Genomic DNA, 26540 nt, shown 5'->3' with positions numbered 1-26540 from the left:
AAACCGAGACTATAATTAATCCGCGGGACCCACTCAAAGTGTAACGCTCAACTGATAAAAGGCGAACGTAAATGTTATATCAATGATATGGGATATAATATGAGTCGTGGACCCCGTGGTTATTTATGTTGATTATTATTGGTAAAAAAAAACTTTGTTGCAAATACAATTTGTTTTTTTTTTTTAAATAATGAAATGACAAATCATCGTTGGTCCACAATATGTAGGTCCCGCTGCTAGCTCAATGATGTGATGTGGACTTCTACTCACCACGTGGCTATGAATAAATGGTAGGTCTGCCACATCATTTTCTTTAGAGCTTTTAATCGATAACATTTTTTTTATTAAATTTTCAAGGTAAGAAGGATGATGTTTTTTTTCACTAAATTTGTAAGGCGGTGATGATTTTTTATATTAAAATACAAGTCATTTTTTTTCATAGACATCTCATGTTTTATGCGTGTTTACCATCATACTAGTGCGTGCCTCACATGGCATGCACACACAAACTCAACATAGTACCTAGATGCAAACAAAAACAAACATATGATACTCGTCATCATGCTTACATGTGTTTTTGCATGACAGGCACGCACATACACAAGTCATGCACGCACAAACACACGCAATGCAAATACATGGTTGCAACATACATCATCGCACTTTCATGCTTGCTTGCCACCATGTTCACGTCTACTTTGCATCGCTTAGACGTGCTCGTTACCATGCTCACATGTGCCTTACATGTCATGCATGCACAAACACACTATACTATCCAAAGCACACAAACACATGATGTTTGTCAGTGCTTACATGACATGCTCGCCACCATGCTCACATGTGCCTTACATGCCACACTACACATACACAAGTCATGTAGGCACAAACACACGCAATGCAAATACATGGTTGCAACATACACGATCGCACATTCATGCTTGCTTGCCACCATGTTCACGTCTACTTCGCATTGCTCAGACATGCTTGTCACCATGCACACATGTGCCTTACATGCCATGCATGCACAAACACGTCATACTATCCAAAGGCACACAAACACATGATGTTCGATAATTCGAGCATGCACAAAGACAACACTTCCAAAAGCACACAAACACACAATACTTGTCATCATGCTCACATGTGCTTTGCATGCCATACACGCATACAAACACTATGCACACATGTATGTATACATACTCTTTCATAAAATTAGTTTAAAATTGAATAAAATACCCCAATAAAAGTGATCAAGTAAGTTCATACTCATCACACAAGGTCTTTTTTGTGCGATTTACCACTCATGTGGTTGACACATTGCACACCCACGGATCTCACACGACTTAGATATGTAGATATATAGATATGTATGAATGTATTACATATACATATATATAATCAACTCTTGAGAGCATGTTTATCATTTTCCCTGCTAATATCTGCCATCAGCCTCTTATTGTAATGAACACATTATCTCTCACAGAAACCATTAAGAACAAATCAGAACTCAATTAAATGAATGTATGAAACAAAATTGCAGAAAATTTATTGTTTACTTAACAACACATATAGGCAATACTATAAAGCAGTTCACTAGGTGTCTTATTCAGGGCTGTATAGCACATTACAATCTATTTTCTTGCCAGATTAACAGATACAAAAAACACTGAAAACACTAGCTGACTCCTCTCTGTTGCTCCCATATTACACTAGTTTAAAAATGCAGTTCTATATCCAACGAGAATCGGCCCTGCATAAAGACGGATAAGAAAAGCATTAAGGATACATAATTTATTTGAAAGCAAAAACGATAAAGCAGTAGTTGACTAGTCATACCTCGCACCAGATCACTGTACGAACATGTCATCCAACTTTTGCCTGTATTGAGCTAAAGTCTGCAAAGACGGGGGGAAGGGATTGTCAACGGTGTCAAAGCATTGCACATAAGAATGTGGTTAAGAATGATGTTTCCCTCGTCAGACTTTGTTAACAAAGAGGAAATTAATGTTAAGAGTCCCACATTGATAAAATAAGAGAGAACATGAGTTCTAGTTAGTATGTATATTCTTGTATAAATAGGTGTATTCTTTTGGCTGAAATAAGAGAGAACATATGAGTTCATAAGGCCATGGGTTAGACTAGCTAATTGGTTGAATTCAATCTTTTAGTGTGGTTTGGCCCAGGTGTGATATAGCCCAGTTGAGTAACCATAGCCCAATCTTTGTTCATAAGAGTAAGGTGGCACAAATCTTGATTTTATTTTTGGGGACTACTTATAAACATCTCAATTAGAAAACTACAGCAAGGTGTACAAATGATGATTCAAGCTCGTTCAAATACATGGTAAAGTACTGTACCTTGGTGTAAGCATAAACCCCCGCCTCTGTTGGCCCTGCGGGGCTTCCCCTGCGAATAAACCTTCCCTCTTTGAAAATGTAAAGCATGGGAATTCCAGTCGAGAGTTCCAAGCTTATGACCTAACAACGAAAAAACACAAGGACTACTTATTGATCGGAAATGAAAAAGAAAAAAAGGGCACAAAATTTTTCAGAAAGCCGGAGATTCCACCTCTTCAGAAGTTAGCTTATCCAGGTACATAATGATAGATCTCAATGAATTTCCATGGGCAGCAATCATTACATTTTTCCCACTGTCGAGTTGTGGTACAATCTGCAACATTATACTTATGGGGTGAGATATAATGAAATAGAGGAAATGATTTGGTAAAGAAACACACAAATCTTCGTCTTACGTTCTCTTTAAAATAGGCAACAGCTCTTTCAGCACACATTTCCAAACTCTCACCATTCGGTGGAGGTATATCATAGCTGCGACGCCATTCGTGGACTTGCTCCTTCCCATACCTATCTGCTGTTTCCTGCTTATTAAGACCCTGCAATTCCCCATACCTACAAAGTAGTGCTCGTGTCATATCAAATGCTCCGAACATAACAAGCAGTAAGAAGATGGAGTGCAGAGTAAATATGCTTACATTCTTTCGTTTAATTGCCATGCTGTTACAACAGGGATGCACTGCTTGTTCGTCTCTTCACTAAAAATTTGACTCCATGATCTTGCCTGCTCGCTCTCATTATGTGTGATGATTGGCACCTGAATAAAAGTCGGAAATTATGAGCAAACTAAATCAAGGTATCTGTTCAATTATGTTATCCACACACCTTGAACTCTATTACACCAAAAAAATAAAGGAAAATGAACATTTTTGTATGGGTGACGAGGGAAACTATCAGCTACTACCCGAGGGTTTGCACTGGGTAAATCATGCCTTATGAGTTATGACCCTAGCTGACAAAGGACCACGAAGAGATAAACCAGCCTAGGTGATTTGGCTCAAACCAAGAAGGCCAATAAGCTGCTCCCGTTAGAAGTCAAACTTGTAACCTTGTCATTACCGAGTGAAAAGTCTTACCACATGTTTTTAGTTCAATAAGACATTTATTTATGAGATGCATACTATCTCCTAAAAAGACATTTTTCGTCCTCCAAAATGCAGTGCCTCGATAAATGGCCAGTGCAAGAAGTTTTACTGCAACATACCTTCTTGCGTCGGTGCTGGGTCATAGCCAGCATGGCAGTCATCTGTGCCCGAATCAAAGCAGATGTGTAGATCATGTCGACAGGTATGTTGCTGATTCGTCTCCCAGCTTCAATAGCCTCGTCCACGCCCTTTTTGGTCAAAGGCACATCAACACAACCAGTGAACAAGTTTTTCTCATTCCACATGGATTCTCCGTGCCTTATTAGGATCAAAGCAGCTTCCTCTGTAAAGATAAACAAAGAAAACGTCAAAGGGGTAGTACTAAATCGACTAATGGTAATGAATTCTGCAATCAACATGACATTACAATACGAGGTTCATGCTCAATTTATGTATTAAACAAAAAAAATAAAAACATGTCAAGGCTCAATTTCTCCTAAAATTCAAAATACAGCTTCATACTTGTTTTCTTCTTGGAATCATTTGTGGTGGTACTAGATGGAGAGGATATGACATCAAACATGGCTGTTTGAGACCCCGTGGCTTGAATTACACTGAAGCTTCGCTTCTTCAAGCAATGGCTCCCTCTCGCCCCGAATGCCACATCAACCCTAACGCCTTTCGAGATTAACTTCAACGAAGCAGCACTTCTAGAGTCCTGCTGGAAGCTAGAATGACTAATACACCCACCGGATTGAATTGCTCCAAGTACTTGGTATCCTGCTGTTGCCATTCTGAAAACTAAAACAACCATAAAAAGGGCTATAATTTCAGTGCCCATGAAACCACTGAAGCAAGCTCATTCAATAACAGCTGAGTATTATGTACTTCTAACTTCCTAAATGAATATGCACAAGTGAGAAACAGAAACCATTACATAATCAAATGTCCCACCTAAATTGCTCAAGTTTTCATCTAAAAACGCAAAACTCTTACCAATAAACAATCATACACAGGCAAATACAATGACAACAACAACAAAAAATCAAGTCTTTAAGAAAATAAGTTCTTGATCGAGATTAACAAACAGCTATTACAGATACAATAAGGAATCTACGAGAAAGGGCAACATTTAAATCCAAAAAACAATTGGAAAAAAAGAGAAAGAGAAATCAAGGAAACTCACATGAAGAAGGAGAAAAGGCGCAGGAAAGATTCGGGCGGGGAAGGGAATGATAAAGGAGAGATCTTGCTGGTTGTTGTGTATATATGGGGCAATGGCGGATTGGGTGCAAAAATGCGGATCGCGAAGAAACCGAGGCAGACAAAATTGATACTTGAGTTTATTCCGAGAAAAGTTGGCGGAGAAGAAGGAGGTAGACAGTGATTTGCAAGTCCGAAACCCCACACTTTCACGCAACGCCCAACCCAGCTGCGCCCTTTACATGCACTGGCAGTCGGGCAATTCTAGAGAGAGAGAGAAAGGTATATGCTTGAGAGTTTGAGAGATATCGCTTTCTTCCTAGGAAAGAACAGAAAAACGTCAAATTTTCTGCACTTTTTTGGATTGTTTCGCCAAGTGCCAAATTAGGGTTATATATATTAGAGAAGGTAACCATCTTTTTAGTCATTAGTATAATTGCTTTTTATCCGTAAAACTAATTATAATTCAACTTCAATTAAGACTCACATGAATCTTAATTCTAAATGGATAAAAAAATTTAATCCATACCTCTTTTGATCGGGTTTATAGTTTAACTAAATTGATCAAATAATTAATTTGATAGTCATATTTTTAAATTTGATTTTTTATAAATGTTATCTATTGACTTTCTTGATTTGAAAATTAATTAACTATAAATAATCTTAAAATGGTTTGAGGAACTGATAGATATTTGTTTTATTATTATTGTTGCCGTCATCTCCCTCTGATTGCAAGTCAATCAATCAAATAAAACCATCAAAAAATAATAATAATAATAATAATAATAATAAATTATAATTCAATATATAGTATCAAAGGATCCACAGGAAGTTTTCAAAATGACCTTTTGATGCCTTTTTGAGCCTAATGCCTCTTCACGCATATACAACTCAACTTTATTCTTCTTTTTTTTTTTTCCATATAAGAAGTTAAGAACATTGAAATTTGTTAATTACTGAAATTTAATTAGAAAATTTGATCACTATTATTTAAGGTTTCGATCTCAAAAGTTGTAAATAGTATATAATATGCTCATGACACAAGTAAAATATGATTACAATATTTGATCTACTTATAGTTATTCAGAATAGTTGAAATCTAATTTTACCATTCAAATAGGTGTAAGATGCATTGAATGATGGAATAAGAATTATTTTTTGTCGCTAAATTTCTACTTGTTTTTTTTTTTCCTAATTTTCTAAGGAGTTTTGGAACGTATTACCATAATAACATATGTTTAGAAAGTTTGCATTATATCCAGAAATATGTGATTGAGTGAAAAGAGGACAATTCTCATCATAAAAGTGTCACGAGTTTGATTATTGTCAACACCTTTCGGTCGAGTCAGTGACTTGCAAGCTTCGTCAAAAGTAACATATGATATACATAAACGCTGAGTAGTCAAGTACAAAGCGAATAATTACTGAAAGTATCTAACGATAAGTGTTATCGTATTATGATTCAGAACAAATTCTCTGCCATACAAATTGAAGACTAAAATTTTGAATAGTAAAAAAAATGAATATAAAATATAAATTTGTATACTTCAAGTATAAAGGTGTTGGGATCATGAATTTCACCTAACACCTCTTCGCAGGGCTAAAGAATCCAACCAACAAAATTTGATGAAAATACCTAACAAAACACACCTCTTCAAACGCCGCATTTAGTTTTAGCGTATCACCTAACTCGCACGTGACTCGTCACATCACGTGCTAATTGAAAATGGGTAACAGTTTTAACCAACTACCCACCACACCACCTTACTTTGACAGTTGACTACTAGATTTTGTCAATATGGACAGCTGCACTTCTGCAGCCTCCTCCCAAACAATCATATTCCTTCTGACCCACAAGGATATTCCAGGTTAACCGGAAGCTGGTGAAGAGCCAATTTCAATAATTTTGAAACTAGAAGTCGGGTTATTGGACGGAGGTTATAGTCTGAAAGTGTCAAGTTTAGCCTCTTACATTTTGAAAATGTGGTCATATAATGAAAATAAAATTAGTCTTCTTTATGAGAACTATAACTACTTTTGACGTAGTGGTAAGCACTTTATCATAACAAGTGATAACCGAGTCATGTGTGTGTTTGAGTCTTGACCAGTGTTGCAAAAATCGCGCTTAGGCGCTAGGCGGTCGGCCTCCTAGGCGCCCTAGGCAGTCCCCAGGCGCCTAGCGATTTTTTCAACATTGGTCTTGACTTCCAACAAAAATAAAGACTTGCAGGTCCTCAGGAAATTGTCCCTCTTAAGCTAGCTTGTAAGCACGACCAGACCTCCGCTCCGCGATTGAACTAACTTCTATAACTTTGTCTCATTGTCTATTTGCTACCCCAACTACTGTCTGCTTGAATGGTTAGCACGACCAGACCTCCGTTATTGAGCTAACTTTTGTATTGAAGTTAGAGTCACGTTGTCTCGACTTGTTATCCCAACCTTTGGATGGCGAAATTCTTATTCTTCTTCTTCTTATCGTCCCACTGCATCCATCATATAGTATGTGAGTGTTAATGTTAGTTGTTGATAGATAGTATTATGTATGCCTTAATTTCAACAGCTTGCAATCATTGTTGTATTTTGTTGGTTTAAACATGACTACTTGCTATTGCAGTAAGTTTATGAATCCTGTAGGATTGATCTGTTGAAGAACATTTTTTAATATTCCCATTCCATCTTCTTTTCACATATTTAATGTGTTTCATCTCAATTAAAATGTTTATAATTTGATAGTTGGATTGAACATATTTTTGACATGTGATTTAATGATTTACTCTGATGTCAAATTAAAGCATGTACTTAATCTAAACTAAAAGTCTAAATTGATAATTGGATTGCACATATATTTTATATATTACTCTGTATATATGTTCAACATACATATAACTATAGCTTCTTGGAGGCAAATGATGAAATGGTTAACAGTTTCTTGTATTTCATTGCTAGTGATTGGGCTATGGGGTATGGGCTTACTGGGCTAGGCATTGTTGAGAGCCCAAAGAAATAAATAATAAAATAAGGGAAAGGGTGTGGAATTGGTCTTGGGGTTTTTGGGTCAAGGGACTTGGGCTTGGGGGAAGGGAGGAAGGAGGGCTCATCAAGTGAAAGGAGCAATCATTATTGTGTGGACCATATTATCAAATAATGTACATTCTGTATATAAATAATGTACTTTTAGTATATTAAAAATGTACATTATATTCAAGAAAAGTACATTATTTTGTATAATGTACATTAAATACATAAATAATATATTTTTAGTATATTAAAAAAGTACTTTTTATTATGGTCCACACAATAATTTACCGTGAAAGGAGGAGAGAGGATAGATGGGGTATGGCCGGCTAGCAGGATGGCCCGTCATGCACCCATGGCTGAGGCGTGATTGAGTGAGTCTTATCACATGATTTAGTAACTTTTTAGGTGGAAGGATCAGTGTTTAGTACCAACAAGAGGATGAAACTTTCATACTATGACAGACAAAACCCGATGTTCATAAAAGGGTAAAACTCGCATACTACAGTTGACAAGATTTGATATGGGAACCAACTAATTAAATTACTTATGAAGTTATTTTGTAAATTAATGAATATTACTTTATATTATTATCATTAACCTATAAAGTGATCTGTAATCATTAGTTGAATGTATGTACTTAGTAAACTCGCTATTGGGCACTATTATAGCATTATGGTCCAGAAGGGCAAAGTAGCTTTACATAAAGTATATGCACAAAATATCTACTCTTTTGGCTTTGGGTGCAGACAATTTCGCCATCAACCTAACTGTTCTTCCTTCATGAATTAAGAATCTTTGATTGGACCACGCCACCAGCTGATCACAAGGGCTTTATTTGTGTGTAACAATTAATATGATTATTTTATTCTTAATTATACTAATATTTTCATATTGTAGTTCTTATTTATCAATTTTAGTTCTCATATTAAAATTTTTGCTTGAATACAATGGAGAACCTCACGTATCACACCTATACTAAAAAAATTACCATGAATACGATTTTTATGAACATTTTAATTTCGATTATTAAATTATAGTAGTTAAATTTAGTTTTCGGTTATCAAACCATTGGTTTCAATGAAGAAATTCTCAAATGCATCAACAACTGGCATAATTTAAAGGTATAAAACAATAAATCATTTTACTTGTATCATTGCTGAGCTTTCCGACAGAGATTTTCATTTGAACTTATTTATACAAGTTAATGAGGATTTCTTAGAAATGATAATAACAACTATTTGTACTAGTAAGTTTACTTGCATTTTAAAAAAAAATTAAAATAAAATTATGTTAAGAGTAAAACTCAAACTCTGCAGGCACCGTGCTAAAGCGTTATGATCCCGGAAATAAAAGTTAAATTATGCTAGCATAGTTCGAGCAAAATCTAAATTAGTTTCATAGTAACCTGGTGTTGTATTCAAAAAAAAAAAAAAAAAAAGTTAGGGTGGAGTTAATAAGTTAGTGATATCTAGCTCAATGCATTTATTGTACCAAACCTATTATTAGTGGGTTCAAAATGAATTGAGTTTTGTGTCGCTATAGTCTGAATTCGTAATACTTTGCATTTAGAATAATGTATAATGTACTTTATATGTTAGAATAATGAAATTTTTGGCTTAAAATAACACATTTTATGAGTTAGAATAATGTGTTTTATATGTTAGAATAATGCATTTTATGAGTCAGAATAATATAATGTACTTTATGTGTTTTTGGACCGTGATCCACGCATTAATGATTGCATAAACCAAAGGTTGTGTTATGCACTGCAGTTTTCCGCCTAACAATCCAAAAAAATATGCAATTTTCACCTTATGGAGTTTACTTACTATTTCTTTGTCTATTTTCATTATGTTTACACTTGATTATATATAGATGACTCACACAAGTAATTGAAAAAAAAATGATCGATAATATTATTTAATGAAGAAAATATTGTGGCTCCACTATTTTTAGTCAATTGATGCACGCGGTAATAAGTGAAAAACATGACAAAAATGAAAAGAATTAGTATTGCCCAATAATTGATACCAAAAGTCCTAAAAATTTCGGAACCAACCTAACAAGTTGGAGTCTTGCACAATATTTAAATTGATAAATATCGACAAATACCATTATTCAAAATTCCAAATCTTAATTACAATCTCAATTGCACTGGTGAAATTCGTCACAAGAATTAAACATGTAATCTCTTAATTATAAAATTTCCATTTTAACCAAGACTTTATTGTCTACTTGATCATAAATTAACCACTCTCATTTAATAAAGAGTTCACACAATAATTAAATAAAAAATTAATATAATAATAACATATCAAAATAATTGTAACAATGAAATATATCATGATTCTTTTCAAATTTATATGACTCGGGGCTCTAGGCAATTATTGGGGACTTAGCAACCTTGTAGGAGTGTTGAGGTTACTATAAATTTTGTAAGTAAGCTGCAAGTTGAAGTATTTTGTTGGTTTAATGTATATATTATAAAATCAACACTCAATTTATGATTAAAAAGGAGGGAATAAAAAAAAGTCCACATAAAATTATTAGTTTAGTGAATAAGAAGATTCACTTAAGACTTGCTTTCAGCAGCAATGTAGGAATTTGAATATTTCTGCCACCAATATTGAAAATTTAAATTTGGGATTGCCTCATTATGCGCAGAAGTGTATGTAAAAATTTGACAAAAAAATATTGAGGTAAGCCTACCAATTGAGGGATTCTGTACGGCGGGTTTAATTTAGAGAGTGTAATTTTTTTTTATTTTCTTATATTTTTAATTACAAGAAAAATCTGCAATCACTGTCCAATGATGTACACGGGGTAAATCGTAAATTCCGCCCTTATGTCATAGCATGCAAACTATATAGGAGATGTAAACTGTATTAGAAATATTATGTATGATAAAGTCGACCAAACAAATGTTGATAATAATTAAACTCGTGATTTTTTTATATGTGAATTGTGCTCCGTCCACTCAATCACCTGTTTCGGGGAAATAGAGAGTTTCTTTGATTTCTAAACTTCTTGTCGTTTCATATAGGTAGAACCGTAGAAATTAATTTTCTTATTTTGTTACGTCATATTGTTGTTGAATGTCAATTGGAGATTTTCAACCAAAAAAATGGCAATAAATTTTTTGACAATTGGGCATCGACAAGTTTTATAGTCATTGGCCCCTTTTCTTAAAAGTTGCAGTAACGTACTTCACGGACAACAAGAAATTGCCCCATCACGACGTTAACACAATTCAACTATATGTTCGTCACTACAAGAAATTGCCCCAATTACTTAACATACTTCTTCATTTTTATTTGTCTATTTCAGGCTACCTTGTTTGATCTCACCTGGAGTTTCGATTAAGGATGTTTAGTCCACGTTATGTGTTTAGAAATTGTGATTGTATTACTTAATTAGAAAAATATTTCGATTAAGGATGATTAGTCCACGAGTTTTATTTTGTTCAATACATTTTCGGTTGAACACATTGCATTTGGACTTTACAGTGCAGTTTGTCTCTTTTGTGTGATTTGTGAATTATTATACATAAGCTAAGCAGAGTTTACCCAATGCACACTCTCGAGTATTTCTCTCTAAAAAAAAAAGAAATCAAAATGCATTTATGTAATAGATGTAACACAATCGTAATGTATTTTTTTAGTCACACTTGTGTGAGACTGTCTCAGGATCTTAATATGTGAGATTAGTCGAATCTAAGATAGTTGCTTGTTATTATTATGATATAAATTATAATACTTATGACAGAAAATTTAATATCAAATTAAAATAAATAAACAGTTACTACTTATAATAGATATTGTAATATTTATATGTAAAATTGGGATACTATTTAGAGTAAAATGATTGTTACTAATGATAAATGTTATAATACTTATAACTGAAATTGTGATACTTACAAAGTGTAATTATAATGTAAATATTGTAATACTTATATGTGAAATGTTACTTATAAAATAAATTGTAATACTTATTGTAAAAAAATTAATACCAATTTAAATTAAAAATAAACCGTTACTTATAATCAATATTGTAATACTTATATGTAAATTTGTGATACTATTTATAGTAAAATTGATTGTTAAATAATGATAAATATTATAATATAACTAAAATTGTGATACTTACACACTCAGTTGTTTACAACTTGATTTGTCTCACGGACAAAAATATGTGAGACAACATCACACAAATTTTTGCCATTTTTTTACATAATTATATTAATAGAAATTATATTGAATTGAATTTCTGCAATCATATTAATTGCAGGTCATTTTCCTTTGCCCAATTATGTAACTAATAATGAACTTATTTGTCCGTATCATATACAATGTTTTGGATAGTCACGGATTGAGACTCTTCGCCTCTTCAGTATATACAATTTTAATTAAAAATTATTCACAACTTTCTCTCAAGTCTCAATTACATTTGATATATATAAAGTTTCTACGACTTTATAAGAGAGGAGAGAACGATATATATAAAATAAATGGGAAGTTAAAAATAAATTAAAGTAAAAACGAAATTACACCAAAATTGTCCTTGTTTATTTGTCAATATAAAAAAAAATAATGTATAAAAATATATGATTTAAAAAATTCAAATTGAAATCATTTAAATAACACTATATTAAAAAAAATCAATTTTTAAAATAAATCTACATGTACATATTAATACTTTAGGTGCTTGTAATAATTTTCTTAGATAAAAAAATAGAGTGAGATCTGAGTTCTTGATTTAATCTAACGATGATTCATGGCCATTGGAATATCTCGATCTCTTCCAATGATAATTGAAACAAACGCACTCATTCATCATCATACCACTTTATATATAGGTGTTTCTTCACTCCTCACCACCAAGCTAGAAAAAAAGATATATAGAAGTGTAGACGTAAATTGTGTAAAACTATTAAGTGCATACAATGATAGGTAAAAGTAGACTTAAGAATACATGTACATATACCCTATGATATGTAAAAGTTTAATAGATTGAGAGAATAACTGTACTTTGTAGTTTTGCTTGGTGCACTTTTACATACACAATAATTTTACAAGAAAATTTGTTCTCACATGAACTGACCCGTGTGTGGTTGTGAGAAATGTATTTGATAGAAGGTTTTCGCTTTTCGATAGCCTTGCGTATTTTTGTCTTTAAAATAATAACTACACCCTTTTGATTGAGTCTACAACACAAGATCTTCGTAGTATAATTTACCTATTATGTATAATTTATAAATTATTTCACAAAAATAAAATTTATTCTGTTTACACCATCGAATAATAATTATAGATTTCCTTGTCATTCAAAAATAATAATTATTTACTGTCATATATTTTTAATTTTTTATGTCTTCTCCCAATAACATGGGAGGCAAGTGCACTCTTTTACTCACTCATCATCATCATCGTCATCACCATCAACGGTCCAGATTCTCTACCCACTCTCTGGCTCTCCCTTTATCTCCCCTCCCCTTCTCCAATCTCCCTCTCTCACTCCTCTTTCTCTCTCTAAAACCCTCTCCCCGCCTTCCATCTCCGCCGCTCCTCCGCCATCTAACACCCTCCACATATATCCATACATATAGATACAGACAGCCACAAGAGATCAGAGAGAGAAGGCGTAAAAAAATGTTGCTGGGGAAGAGGCCGAGGCCACCGATGAAAAGAACCACAAGCATGACGGAGTTTACGTTGGATCTAAACGCCGGCGGCGGCGGGCAAGCGTCCCAGGCTGCCGCCGCTTCCAACCCCGCTGCCGCCGCCCTAGATCAGCGCATCATGTCAGCCGCCACCGTCTCCGCTCGACCCCACCGCCGGAAATCCGCAGACTTCGTCGAAACCGCCCACTTCTTACGCGCGTGTTCCCTCTGTAAACGCCGCCTCATCCCCGGCCGTGACATCTATATGTACAGGTACATATATACATACACACATACTTTTGTAGCAGAATTAGGTTCTCGAGTTGAGTGTTTTGCGTTAATTGTATATACACATATTTTGTATATATGCATGCATATATAATTTCTCATATGTTTGATCATTTTAGAAAATTATTGTAGTTTCATTTTTTCAATGATTTATATTAACTTTCTTAATTTGAATCAGTTAGTTACGAGAAATTTAATCAGATTTAACTTCTCTTGATCTTTTATGAGTTAAGATTATAACCTAGTATCTTTTAATGAATTAATTAATGATAATTAATGTTTTTTTGTGTGTTTTTCAGAGGAGACAGTGCATTTTGCAGCCTAGAGTGTAGACAACAGCAGATGACACAAGACGAGAGAAAAGAGAAGTGTTCGTTGGTGGCATCTAAGAAGGAAGCCATGGCGGCGACCTCCGCCGCGGCCGCCACCGGATCGGAAGTCGTCGCCGCCACCGGCGAGAGCATCGCCGCCCTGTAGATTTAGTTAGCTGTATTAGTATTATTAGAAACTAGTGGACCGCAACATAAGGATCGATGACATGTGTGTATGTCCCCACATATATTGTTATTATTATTAGTACTACTATTATTATAATTATTATGTGTATTTTTATATATGGTGGGAATTTATACACTTTTTTTTGGAATGGTTTTTTTTTTTTTTTTTTCCTCAAGTTGGTCCAACTTGTAAAATTCAAAGCCTCAAGTGGCTTGTGTTATGGATGGGTTTGTGGATGAAAAATATTAATCTGTATGTTGTATGCCACTTATTATTCGATCTTGTAATTATATTAGTATAATTTTTTTTAATATTTTAATATGTGACATCATAAGTGATAAAATTGAGAACGAAAAAAAGAAGTGTAAGTAAAAAAAAAATACCATGTCATCATCAACATCAGTTTAGTAAGTTAGTACGTCCAAAATTTCTAACCATCTCATTATTAGATGGTTGTATTGGTTGACATCTCATATATCTATCAAAAGTGATCAAAAAGACCGTTTCGACCACAAATCCTAATTTTATGATCTAATCAATTTTTCGAGTCATACTAGTTGGACCTATAATATTATAAACTTGTTTAAGAATACTTCAACATCAACCCCCAATTTAATTTGTGTGTGTGTATATATATATATATATATATATATATATATATATATATAGGCTTCCTCTTCTTCTTTTTTGCTAACTAACCCGGCCATATTTCTCTACTTGGTTGGATCGGACTATATCTGAAACCTCGATCATCAACTGGCTGCTAATACGCCCATTAAGAAATAAACTGATTGAGGCGATTTACTCTTTCAAGATTCAATATCAAAATGTATACTTTTACACACATATAATTCAATCTAAACCTAAAACAGTAATGTTTGTGACAAGTTAAAAAACGATATAAAATCTCGATTATAATATTATATATTATCATATTTTGGGTATTGGACGGCGGTGTGCATGCAGTTTGAGAGATTCCCTCTCGATCTGATCCAGTGAAGTTTGCTTCTTCTCACTGTTGCAGAGACATGCCAGCTTAAGAACATCATTAAAGTAATATTATTATTGTTAATGGTGCTTTATTTTATTCTGATTTATGGAATTTATCAAATTATATTTAAACCAAGTTGTGATTTACAACTTTCTGCCATGAGATATTTTAGTTTTCCAAAGAAATACGGAGTAATAATTATTTTAATTTTTGAATGTATAAAGTAAAACCCTTAATACTGTATGTGGCAGTTAAAGTATATTTATATATAAATTCAATGATATGTTGCATCTCAAGTTGGTTATTATGATATCAAAATTAAATTAAAAGATATGTGTCGTTTCAATTAAGGCTATGTTTGGAAACCCGGAAAATGACTTCTGGAAGTCATTTTCCGAGTTTTTGGTGTTTGGCTACACTTGGAAAATCCAGTCAACGGAAAACATTTTCCGTTGACTGGGGAAAATGAGCCCAATTTGGCGGAAAATGACTTCCGCCAAATTTGGGCGGAAGTCGTTTTCCGCCTTTCTCTTTCGTTTTTTTTTTTTTTTTTTTTAAATCTGGCGGAACACAGTTCCGCCAGAAACCATAGCTATGGTTTCCGGCGAACCCAACTGGGTTCCGCCGGAAGCCATTTTTTTTTTTTTTTTTTTGTTTTAAAAATATAAAATGAATTTTTAATTCAAAATAAAATATTTAATTATACTATTCTACTCATTTTTCAGAAAATGAACCAAACACACCAAAACAGTTTTCCAAATGCAACCAAACACTGGAAAAGGAAAATATTTTCTGGAAAATGACTCATTTTCCAGAAACTATTTTCCAGAAGTCATTTTCCTGCTTTCCAAACGGACCCTAAGAGTATAAGTTGATATACTGCTCACCATGATCCTATCCTGTGACATTTTTTCAAGTAGAGGCATATATGTGTCAATTAAGCACATGGTGATTGACACATCCGTTATATTTTATAATTCAATATGAATAAAAATACGGATCAGTATAATTATAGTTGAACTCTAAAATTGTATATATATATATATATATATATATTAAAAAGTAATACTTCTTTTATATCATTAGAAGATACATTATATTCAAATTTCATAAAATACAAAATTATGGGCTTGATTTCTCCTTATATGAGTAAGAGCCTAACTCTATGGAAGTAAATTGTAACATGTGTCAAATCTGAATTAGTTTCACAGTGGTGATGATACCGGATATCGTATGTAACAACATTTATAAAACATAGAAAATAAATTTGAATATTATTCCATGTTTAAAAAACAAAAAAAATACTAGTAGGTTTGTTCCATAAATGCAAATGAAATTAAAAATAAATAAATAAATATTTTCTTGAAATTTATTTATTTTTGCACAGGAAAGCTACTATTCCATGCCTCCAGCTCACATGTTGGCCTAGAAACTAGAAAGCATCTTCTCATATATATATATATATATATATATTTGTTCAAATGTCTTGATTAATGATAGAGTTTTCATGATATATTTGTTGTATTAATATCTATGGCTGTATCATTTTAAAACAATAAAAAATAAAAAATTGTCTTAATTAAAGACTCATTTTAATGACTGTAATTATTGTTGAATTTACACACGATAGTATTATTCATTGAGGAGTTGTTTTGTCTGGCCATAGTGTGATGCAGAGTAGTCCCCACATTTCAATTTCATGTCCTGTACCAATATTTGTCATTCTTCAAGACAAACAAATACAAATTGAAATGATTGAAAATGAAATTAATTTGGTGTGTGTTGTGGAAAAAATAGCTTAAAATGACATAAAATGACATGTTAAGTGGTTATTTTGTGGTACAATTATCAGTGGGGTCCACTTTTGATTTGGGACGGGTCAAAGTGGATTCGGGTTCTTCGTAGTGAGACGAAGAGATTGATATATTGTATGCTCAAAACGGATAATGGGTGAATGAGATATTTGATTCTCAAAATAGACCCATTTGAGTTGGAAAATGAAGGGAAAAGTGAGCTTTTGTCCCACATTGATTTGGAAAGAGGATTTGACCCCCCTTTTATACAAGAGCTCTTTTGGAGCTTATAGAATTGTATAGCATAGAGGCTCTCTCACGCAGGGAGTGGTGATTTTGCAAATCAAATTCCAACAACTAGAAATGAGATAAAAAATGCTTGATTCAAGCCCGAGCTCTTGTGCGCGGGCAGTACCATCAGTTCTCTATGTTGTCCCTGAATTCATTTGTTACGGCCTGTTGGAGAGCTAATCCTTCAACCCTATATAAGAGAGGGTAGAGGCAAACGGCCTGTTGGAGAGCCAGCCCTATTAAAAGCTATTTAATCCTTCAACCCTATATAAGAGAGGGGCTATTTAATCCAGAATTTTTTAACACAACAAGAAACAAGAGCTCTTTCTAAGCTTACTGTGTTCAAAACCTTGCTCTGTTCGCCGGATTCCTTGTTTGGGTGCTCAAACATTGAATCACAAGCAAGTTTTATCCTTGGAAGCCTAGGCCACGAAACTCCTAGCATTTTTGGGAGGTGGCGAATAAGGTTTTAAGGAAAGAGTGATCGCTTGACTCTTGCAAAAACCCAACACCAAACACTAGCCAATTTCTCCATCTTCCTTCCATTGTTTTCCAGAAAAATAATAATCTTATTTATTGAATTATTATTTATTTTTCTACCAACATATCCAACATGTGTGTGTGTTACCATTTGTTCCGAATCCTCAAAAGTTATAACATTTTAATAGGAATAGTAGAACCACAACACTTTGCACCTTGTATTCCATCTTTTAAGGCCGTAAGTATACACACAACCCCTTTAATTTTGAACTCAAGTTTAAGTTATACCTTGACTGAAAGAGCATCGAAGGGTTGTAGCAAGGTCAAGTAGAGGTTATTTTTTATTTTATTATTTTTTTTTGGGAGGGGAGGGGGGATTACTATAGATTTATTCTGTTAAGATTGTCAATTAGAACAACCACACGTTGATACTAATCATATTTGTGTTGGGTAGAATTTCAAAGCATAAATTTGTGGTTAAATTGAAAGAGGTACACGTTTTCTTATCCACCCCCAATAAATTATGTAGTGGGCATATTTTGAATTCGAGTAGATATAGGTATTTGAATTCAATTCAACAAACCTTTGCCATATCCTAAGTAGTACGCCCAGACCCTAGTAGATAAGGTCGACAATTTCTCTATAATCTCACGGAGATCCTCGACCCCCTCTTCAATGGGGATGTGGATAAAAATTCAAGGAATACAGATGGATAAAAATTAAGAAGAATTGAACACTCAAGTACTAGACTAATATTTGATTTTAGTAGTTTGACTTAAGAATTTAATATTTTAATTTTTTATTTAAAAATTAAAATTTGAACTAATGTACTAGTTTGACCGAGATGAGTAATCCCCATGTCCAAAAATTTCCCGAACGGGAATGAACAAAATTTTCTATTCTAGTATTCCCCGGTGGCCAGTGGGGGTGGGGAGCGGGGCAGGGACATGGAGTGTACTCTCTGTCCCGTTGACATCCTTAAAACTCTAGTCACTTCAAAGACAAACCATTTTTTGATAATATAAATACTCATGCGTGAATTGCTTTTAACATATATAATAAATAATAAATTAACAACCACAAATAAATAACAAAGAATCTAGATGGGTAAAACACTTTGGAGTAATATAAATTAAAATATAACAACGAACAAACATATTTTCATCAGATATGGTCGGAATTAATCAAAGATATGCCCAAAGAACATTAATTTAATGATGTTATGATGTGTTAGAACAAAATAATGTTAGTAAGATAGGTATGGAGAAGCTACGATACAAATCAAAAGTTGGACATCCAATTGGAGGGAGAAGAATTTGTGATGAGATGCAATAATGTTAACAACATGGTGGGATGCTTCTTCCAACATTTTGAATTGCTTTATTCTTTATTTGATTCCCTCTTTGTTTGAGAACATAAAATTATATTCTTGTTCTTTTCTTTTCTTTTTTTCTAAAAGAATATTCACACATTCATATTTTATGTCCAATTGTTCAATTTATATACTCTTAAGGTTTGTCGTACGTATCATGTTCCATGCTAACATGGGTGTGTTCAAGAATTTAAATACTATAGGGAGTATTTTTTTTTTTTTTTTTTTGGATTATACGATAAGAATTAATTGTTATTACGCGATAGTGTATACTAGATAAATCATATTTTGCATATGTTAACATGATTGAATTTATAATATTTTTAAAAATTTTTTCATTGAATACTTGTAATTAACATATTATTGCTAGGCGAACACAATGAGAGTGTATATGAATATAGATACGTTCCATCATATTAAAATATGCTTTGTATGTTCTATTTAAATTAAAAATATTTTTGGGGTGTTTGGTAAATAATTGTTAGTTGATTGGGTTAGTGGGTTTGATTAGTTGATTGTAGAAAAATGTTTGGTAAATTAGTTGTTAGTTGTTAGAAAATTACTTTGAACATTTTTTTTTAAATTTTTTTGAATTTTAGAACAATAAGTTGTTAGAAAAAAACTAATTAATCAAACACTCATAATGATTGCTTAACAACTAATAGTGGTCAAATAATTCAAAATAATTTGTCATCCAATTTGTATTAAAATATATATATATATATATATATATATATATATATATATATATATATATATATATATATATATATATATATATATCTGCTCGCATGGGCTTAGCTCAATGGTTTCAGTGGACAGTATTTGGGATAAGAGACCAAGGTTTGAACCTCGGATTCCTTACGCGTACCGGCATTTGGCCTTGTTCGCTGAACCGATTGAGTCACCGTAATTTACATTTTTCCAAGTACTTTGACGGAGTTGGGGATTCAACATTTTGGGAGAAGAAAACAAAAATATCAGTTCCGTATGTGAATTGAATATTATAATGCAATTGAATTGTTTATAATAATAAATACAGATTTACTAATTTATACATTGATTATGGTCAAGACAACTAAGACTACTTTTTAAACATAATGTGTGTACTACGTTGCTTCCAAGGTTTGTATATGTGTGCTTGCCAATTATATTGCGCCTTTGCCCTCTGCTGTGGATTAGGAAACAAACAGGGACAATTACTTAATTAGTACGGAGTAATTTTTTTTTTTTTTGGAAAGCATAATACGGAGTAATTAATTATTGGAAATTGTACTTTGATTGTTTCCCACACAAAATTAAATATACTCTAAACATTTTGGGTTAAGGTTAATTATTATTGTTTCCGAAAGGTTGAATCTTCAACTCTAAAGGTCTTCATGCCCTAGCTGATAGAGCCGCATATGAGAGGATGTTGTTGTTGTTGTTGACTTGATCATATCACAAGTTTCTTCAACTAGAACTAGAAATCTAGAATTACACATTAAAACTAAGGAATAAGGGTCAAATAGGTCATCGAACTGCACAAGATAATGCAATTAGGCCACTGAACCTAAAAAATCAACAATCGGGTCCCTAAACTAACCAATTTCATACAAATCTTCCAATTTGTAGGTTTCCAACAAATTAACAGGTCATCCTCCCAAATTAATTATTTTTAAAAAAATAAAATTTAAAAATTAATTATTTAATTAATTAAAAAAAAAACAAAAACAGAAACGGCCGGAGACGAAGAAACTTCTTCGTCTCCGGCCAGTTTCTTCGTCTCCTCGGCCGGAGACGAAGAGTTTCTTCGTCTCCGGCAATGGAGACGAAGAGTTTCTTCTTCTCCATGGGGAGACGAAGAGTTTCTTCTTCTCCATGGGGAGACGAAGAGTTTCTTCGTCTCCGGCCGGGGAGACGAAGAAACTGGCCGGAGACGAAGAAGTTTCTTCGTCTCCGGCCGTTTCTGTTTTTTTTTTTTTTTTTAAATTAATTAAATAATTAATTTTTAAATTTTATTTTTTTAAAAATAATTAATTTGGGAGGATGACCTGTTAACCTGTTGGAAACCTACAAATTGGAAGATGTGTTTGAAATTGGTTAGTTTAGGGACCCGATTGTTGATTTTTTAGGTTCAGTGGCCTAATTGCATTATCTTGTGCAGTTCGATGACTTATTTGACCCTTATTCCTAAAACTAATTATATTTGTGTCGAGTTGGATCCCAATGAATAACAAAACACTCTGATCCCTTCATGACTGGGTGGCAAAGCACTCCCCTCATGGGGTTTAAGGTATGAGACTTTTGGTTAAGTTAAAAATGATCTGGCCAGTTTCATTTACAACCCCGTTTTTAGTACTATTGACTCTATTACGTACATTGTAGTATCTATCCATCTATACTTTCTCAACTTATTGAAACACAAAGAGTCAAAAAGTCAACACCACTTCCACTGATACTTGATCTCATGATATCTCATATAAGAGAATCACTACATGCAATCTGTACTTTTTCAACATGTTATTTCTGCTATTATTATTATTATTATTATTATTATTATTATTATTATTATTATTATTATTATTACAAATTAAAATAATATATAGTGGGTGGTAAATAATTGCATTGAAAAAACACAACCTGACGAGACCAAGTTGTGCAAGTGGGCATGTGTCCACTTCCAACGTTGTTGCTCAAATCTTATTTATTTAGTTTTCCTTACTAATTTAATGAATTGATTATGAGGTTTCATTAGTGTAGTCTAATGTCATGAATTACAACTAATGCGTATTTTTTAATCCCAATATCGGTGAGCTATCAGCTATATATGTCACCCCCTCCAAATATTCTTGCCTTCTGTCACTCTCTTTATCTTTTTTTTTTTCCCCCTAATTTTATTTTTGGAACCATATATTTTATTTGAACTAATTTCACTTTTGGTCCCACGACTTTAGAGGTTCTATCATTTTTGGTGCACAACTTTAAATTTTTTCAATTTTGGTGTCTAACTTTATTATTTTTATCAATTTTGGTCCTTTCGATCAAATTGACTGCGAAATATTGCCGGATTTTACATTTTAGGGGCAAAATCGTCATCCCAAGGAAAGATATTCAATATCTAAACAAAAGAAAAATCATGTTAAGAGAAATATAAGAGTTTGGCAATCGTCGATGCTATAAATCTCATAGATCTGTGTCTAGTTTCTGTCCGTCTTCTCAATTATTCTCATCGATCAAACACCTATAGATATGATTTTAGAGTGATTTTGTTTAGATATTGAAGATGTTTCCTTGGGATGACGATTTTACCCCTAAAAATATAAAATCCGGCAATATTTCGTCGTCAATTTGGTTGAAAGGACCAAAATTGATAAAAACAACAAAGTTAGGCACCAAAATTGAAAACTTTAAAAGTTGTGCACCAAAAGTGATAGATCCTCTAAAGTCGTGGGACCAAAACAGAAATTAATTCTATTTTATTATATTCTATGTATAGTATTTACTTACGTAGGAACAATAACAATAAATAAATAAATAAAGTTTGTGGGATGCGAGTTGATGAGATATACGGAGTGTATGTGACCATTTTCGACTATTTTAGATTGACATAATCAATAGTGCATTTCTTGATCTGCAAGACCGAGAGGTGGACCCTACTCGAACAAATAAGTCACATGTAGTGAAGTGTCATTTCCGTCATCGCACCAATCCAAATCTCTTCAATGCAGTCATGTGACACGACCATCTTGACTAGCATGTAGATGATAATTCAATAAGCTAAGTTTTGTATCTCATATTATTAGTACTATAGCTTCCTATATAACTAGGGTCATTACTCATGTCTCCCTATTACATAAGTTGTTTACATGTTCTAAAGGGGATGCAAACCTCAATTCCCCCACAAATCTATGTACCATATGTGGGCATGCATATAGACAAAATACAAAATTAAAGCATGCATGTATACATATGTACCTCCACACACACATGTATATATAATTCAAAAACACATTATTCAAAACTATTGCAGCAACTTGTGTAAACTCCAAAAACAACTTTGCCCATAATAACATGATTTTAGGATCTTAGGAGGTGGGTGTGTTTTGTCCACAAATGGTGAAGTTGGACAGTTTTCGTATCTTTCCACCCAATTATTTCTCACTCTCCCAAAACAAAATATGAGCGTGAATTGATGGGGTGGGGGGAGAAAATGACTTGCAATGAGGTGGGGTGGGGGGTAGGGCCACGTGGGGCCCTCAAGTCTCCAAAATTACATTTGTTTCCAACTTTACAACTAAGCAAGTCCTCTCATTGCTAGGTTTAGAGTCAATGTCAACCACTTGTTTCTTTCTTTCATCATTTGCATTATAATCCTTGGGGGGTTCCTACTTGTTTGGATTTGGCCCACACAAGTTTTGATTAGTGGGCCATATCTTGGCCATTGAAATTTCAAAGAGTCATTTTATTTATATTTATATATATAGAGAAATGATTAAGGTGTCGATCAGTAATAATATTTCTTGTATTATGTATTTAGTATCAGTCATAGTAAATGATGCAGTGACAATTTTGATGAATTTATATTAGAATACTGTAAAGACATTATTTTCATAATATATAATACAAATTTAAACGTTTTTTTTAGAATTATTTAACTTGTAATTAGTATAAGTAATATCAATAATATCGATCAACATCGTATCATAAGCTTTCTTATATATATATATATATATATATATATATATATATATATAATGTATGTATGTATGTATAAAATCCTCACATCACCAACTAGTTACTATTATTATTATTTTCCTTTCGAGGTAACCCATTGATTGCTTTGTTACTCACTTTGCCCAATTGAATTTTCCCAATGTTATTAATTAATAATATGATGTCAAGTTGTCAACTTTGGCTTACCAAACAGGCCCTACCCTCATTGAAGTCCTTTAATTTCTATGCAAAATCATTTTTAAATAGAATAAGGTTCAAATTGGCCCCTGAACGAAACGTGAAAGTGCAATTAGGTCCTTAAACGTAAAAAAAAAGTATAATTACCTCCCTCAACACCTCAAATATGTGCAATTTGACCTGATAGCAGGTTAACATCCCATCTAGCAGGTTGCATGTGTGACGTGGATGATGACTTGACATTTTTTTTTTTTTTTGGAAAGATGACTTCGCATTTTTATTTTTTTTGTTATTTCCTTCTTCTTTACAAAACAACAAACTCTAGCAGTTGTAATATTCCACCATCGATATCTTCTCTCAAATTTACAAGCAGGATAAATTTCATGAAAAAATATTCAATTTTACATAGTTATATTAACAACGAACAAGTTAATAGCTTTCACGGGCGTGGTTTGAGAATTTCTGATGCAGGTACACGATGAATGGAATTTCTGATGCAGGTTTTGGAATTTCGATGCGTGATTTGGGAATTTCTATTGAAGCTTTGCCTTAATACACGGTGAGTGGAAGAAAATGAAATAAAAGGAAATTAAAAAATAATGCCAAGTCAGCATACACATCATCATATAACCGGTTGGATGGAATGTTAACCTGCTATTAGGTCAAATTGCACATATTTGAGATGTTAAGGGAAGTAATTGCACTTCTTTTACGTTCAGGAACCAAATTGCACTTTCACGTTTCGTTCAGGGGCCAATTTGGACCTTATTCCTTTTTAAATTTTACATTTTTATACTCTTAATATCCTTTTCTTTTGCAAATATGATGACATATCCGACTCATACTTTTTTATTCAAAAGTACATATGTATGCCACTAGGTTATAATAAGAAGATCACCGATCGTTATTTTTTTAGGCTAAAATTTTTGCTTGGTGGTAGAGAGAGAAAATAAGAGAGAAAAGTAGAGTTGATTATGAAATGTACATTTTTAGTGGGATACACACAAACACACACACTCTCTCTCCATATATATATATATATATATATATATATATATATATATATATATATATATTATATATATAAAATTAGGTTCTGTTGCGGTTAAGGTGTCCAGGTGCAATTGTGCGGTTTAATCTGGGCCATTCATCTCGCTTAAATCAACGTCCAGGATTACCAAAATTTTTTAAAAAAATGCGGTGGCAATTTTGTAATTTTTGCATCTAGGTCAAAATTAAGGTGAGCGGATCTGTGATTAATAATATATGCGTGAGGTTTGTGCGTAAGGTGCGTGAGGTTTGTGCTTAATGTGCGTGAGGTTGTGCTTGATGTGAGTAGTTGTTAAAACTTAAAGTCTGTGAGTTAATAATTAAAGTGCGTGAGTTTTGTGCTTAATGTGCGTGAGGTTGTGCTTAATGTGCGTGAGTTTTGTACTTAATGTGCGTGAGTTTGTGCTTAATGTCAATAGTTGTTGAAACTTAAAGTCTGTGAGTTAATATTTAAAGTGCGTGTGTTTTGTGCTTAATGTGTGTGAGGTTGTGCCTAATGTGTGTGAGTTTTGTACTTAATGTGCGTGAGTTTGTGCTTAAGATCTAACACTTAAGGTGCATGTTTCTATCACTTAAGGTGCGTCATTTTTAGCTTATGTTTCTTTCTTCCAGACATGCGTTTTTTTTTTTTTTTGTTTTTTTTTTTATTTTTTTTTATTTTTTTTTATTTTCATTGATTTGAGCCGTTGATCTAAATTTGATCAACAGCTCAGATCTAACCGCACAACCGCACGGGAAGCTATACCTGCACTTGAACCCTTCCCTATATATATATATATATATATATATATATATATATATATATATATATATATATATAATGTTGTGTTTCACGCACCAACACCATCGACTTCCTCTCTTCTTCTTCTTCTTCTTTTTTTTTTTTTTTTTTTTTTTAATATTTTTAATTTTCATTTTTTCTTTTATTTCTCTCTTAGTTGGCAAGTAAAAACCTAACACAAACAATTATAGGTATCAACCTATAACTTTAAGTTATACTGTTATAAATTCGACTGCTATCCTTTCAAATGTATTAAAAATAGCTCAAATTTATGGCCTTTGGAATCTATGAACTAATTAATTAGTGACTCAAAAGGATTTTTACTGTTTTTTTTTTTTTTTTGCTATGCGAGCAACCATTAATTAACCTATAAGGCTATAATTTATCAAGTTTGTTGCAAGGTAATTTTAGTTTTCTTGATTTTACCATCTTGCCCTTGAAATTAGTAGAGGTGCCGGACACTGAGACACCACCTAAAAGTGGAGGAAAGTACCAAATAAAAAATTAAAAAAAAAAAAAGATTTATGAGCTTCTTGTGCACATAAATGTATAATTTGATGATATGTTTTGAAACTATAATGATTTGATTTTCTTTTTTATGGGTGTATTCATGAGGTTTAGGATATCATCTACGAAGTTGGAAAACTTGAATTATTATTATTATTATTATTATTATTTTTTAAAGATTTCATTTCCATCTTTGGGCCATGTTACTGGGCCCAGAGTTTCTAATAACTATAATTCTAATTTATGTTGGCCAGTGTCGCTTGACTAGGCTGAATGG

At 32.9% G+C, this 26540-nt stretch overlaps 2 protein-coding genes and 1 long non-coding RNA gene across 4 annotated transcripts; 2 read left to right on the top strand and 1 right to left on the bottom strand.

Moving 5' to 3' along the window:
- Positions 1-1489: 1489 nt before the first annotated feature.
- LOC109149398 (2,3-bisphosphoglycerate-dependent phosphoglycerate mutase-like) lies at positions 1490-5006 on the bottom strand. 2 transcript variants are annotated; one of them, XM_019297145.1, is made up of 9 exons: positions 4626-5006; positions 3962-4246; positions 3559-3782; positions 2993-3111; positions 2753-2909; positions 2569-2670; positions 2358-2477; positions 1837-1895; positions 1490-1750 (listed from the first exon to the last, which is right to left on the bottom strand). In XM_019297145.1, the coding sequence occupies exons 2-8, from the start codon at positions 4230-4232 to the stop codon at positions 1848-1850; spliced, it is 1041 nt and encodes a 346-aa protein (XP_019152690.1). In that variant the 5' UTR covers positions 4233-4246; positions 4626-5006; the 3' UTR covers positions 1490-1750; positions 1837-1847. The 2 variants fall into 2 exon arrangements, with proteins under 2 accessions (XP_019152690.1, XP_019152689.1); XM_019297144.1 differs by having other exon boundaries at positions 3962-4240.
- LOC109149403 lies at positions 1856-17147 on the top strand. The gene is made up of 5 exons (XR_002048956.1): positions 1856-1926; positions 2015-2223; positions 9666-9670; positions 10859-10862; positions 17137-17147. It is a non-coding gene; the product is annotated as an uncharacterized LOC109149403 (long non-coding RNA).
- LOC109149401 lies at positions 13153-14368 on the top strand. The gene is made up of 2 exons (XM_019297150.1): positions 13153-13592; positions 13907-14368. The coding sequence occupies exons 1-2, from the start codon at positions 13309-13311 to the stop codon at positions 14082-14084; spliced, it is 462 nt and encodes a 153-aa protein (XP_019152695.1). The 5' UTR covers positions 13153-13308; the 3' UTR covers positions 14085-14368.
- Positions 17148-26540: the final 9393 nt, after the last annotated feature.

The sequence above is a fragment of the Ipomoea nil genome, unplaced genomic scaffold, assembly GCF_001879475.1.
Source record: "Ipomoea nil cultivar Tokyo-kokei standard unplaced genomic scaffold, Asagao_1.1 scaffold2159, whole genome shotgun sequence".
In the NCBI taxonomy this organism is placed as follows: domain Eukaryota; kingdom Viridiplantae; phylum Streptophyta; class Magnoliopsida; order Solanales; family Convolvulaceae; genus Ipomoea; species Ipomoea nil.
Note: the sequence above shows the minus strand (reverse complement) of the source record. Positions and strands in the feature narration are given on the sequence as shown.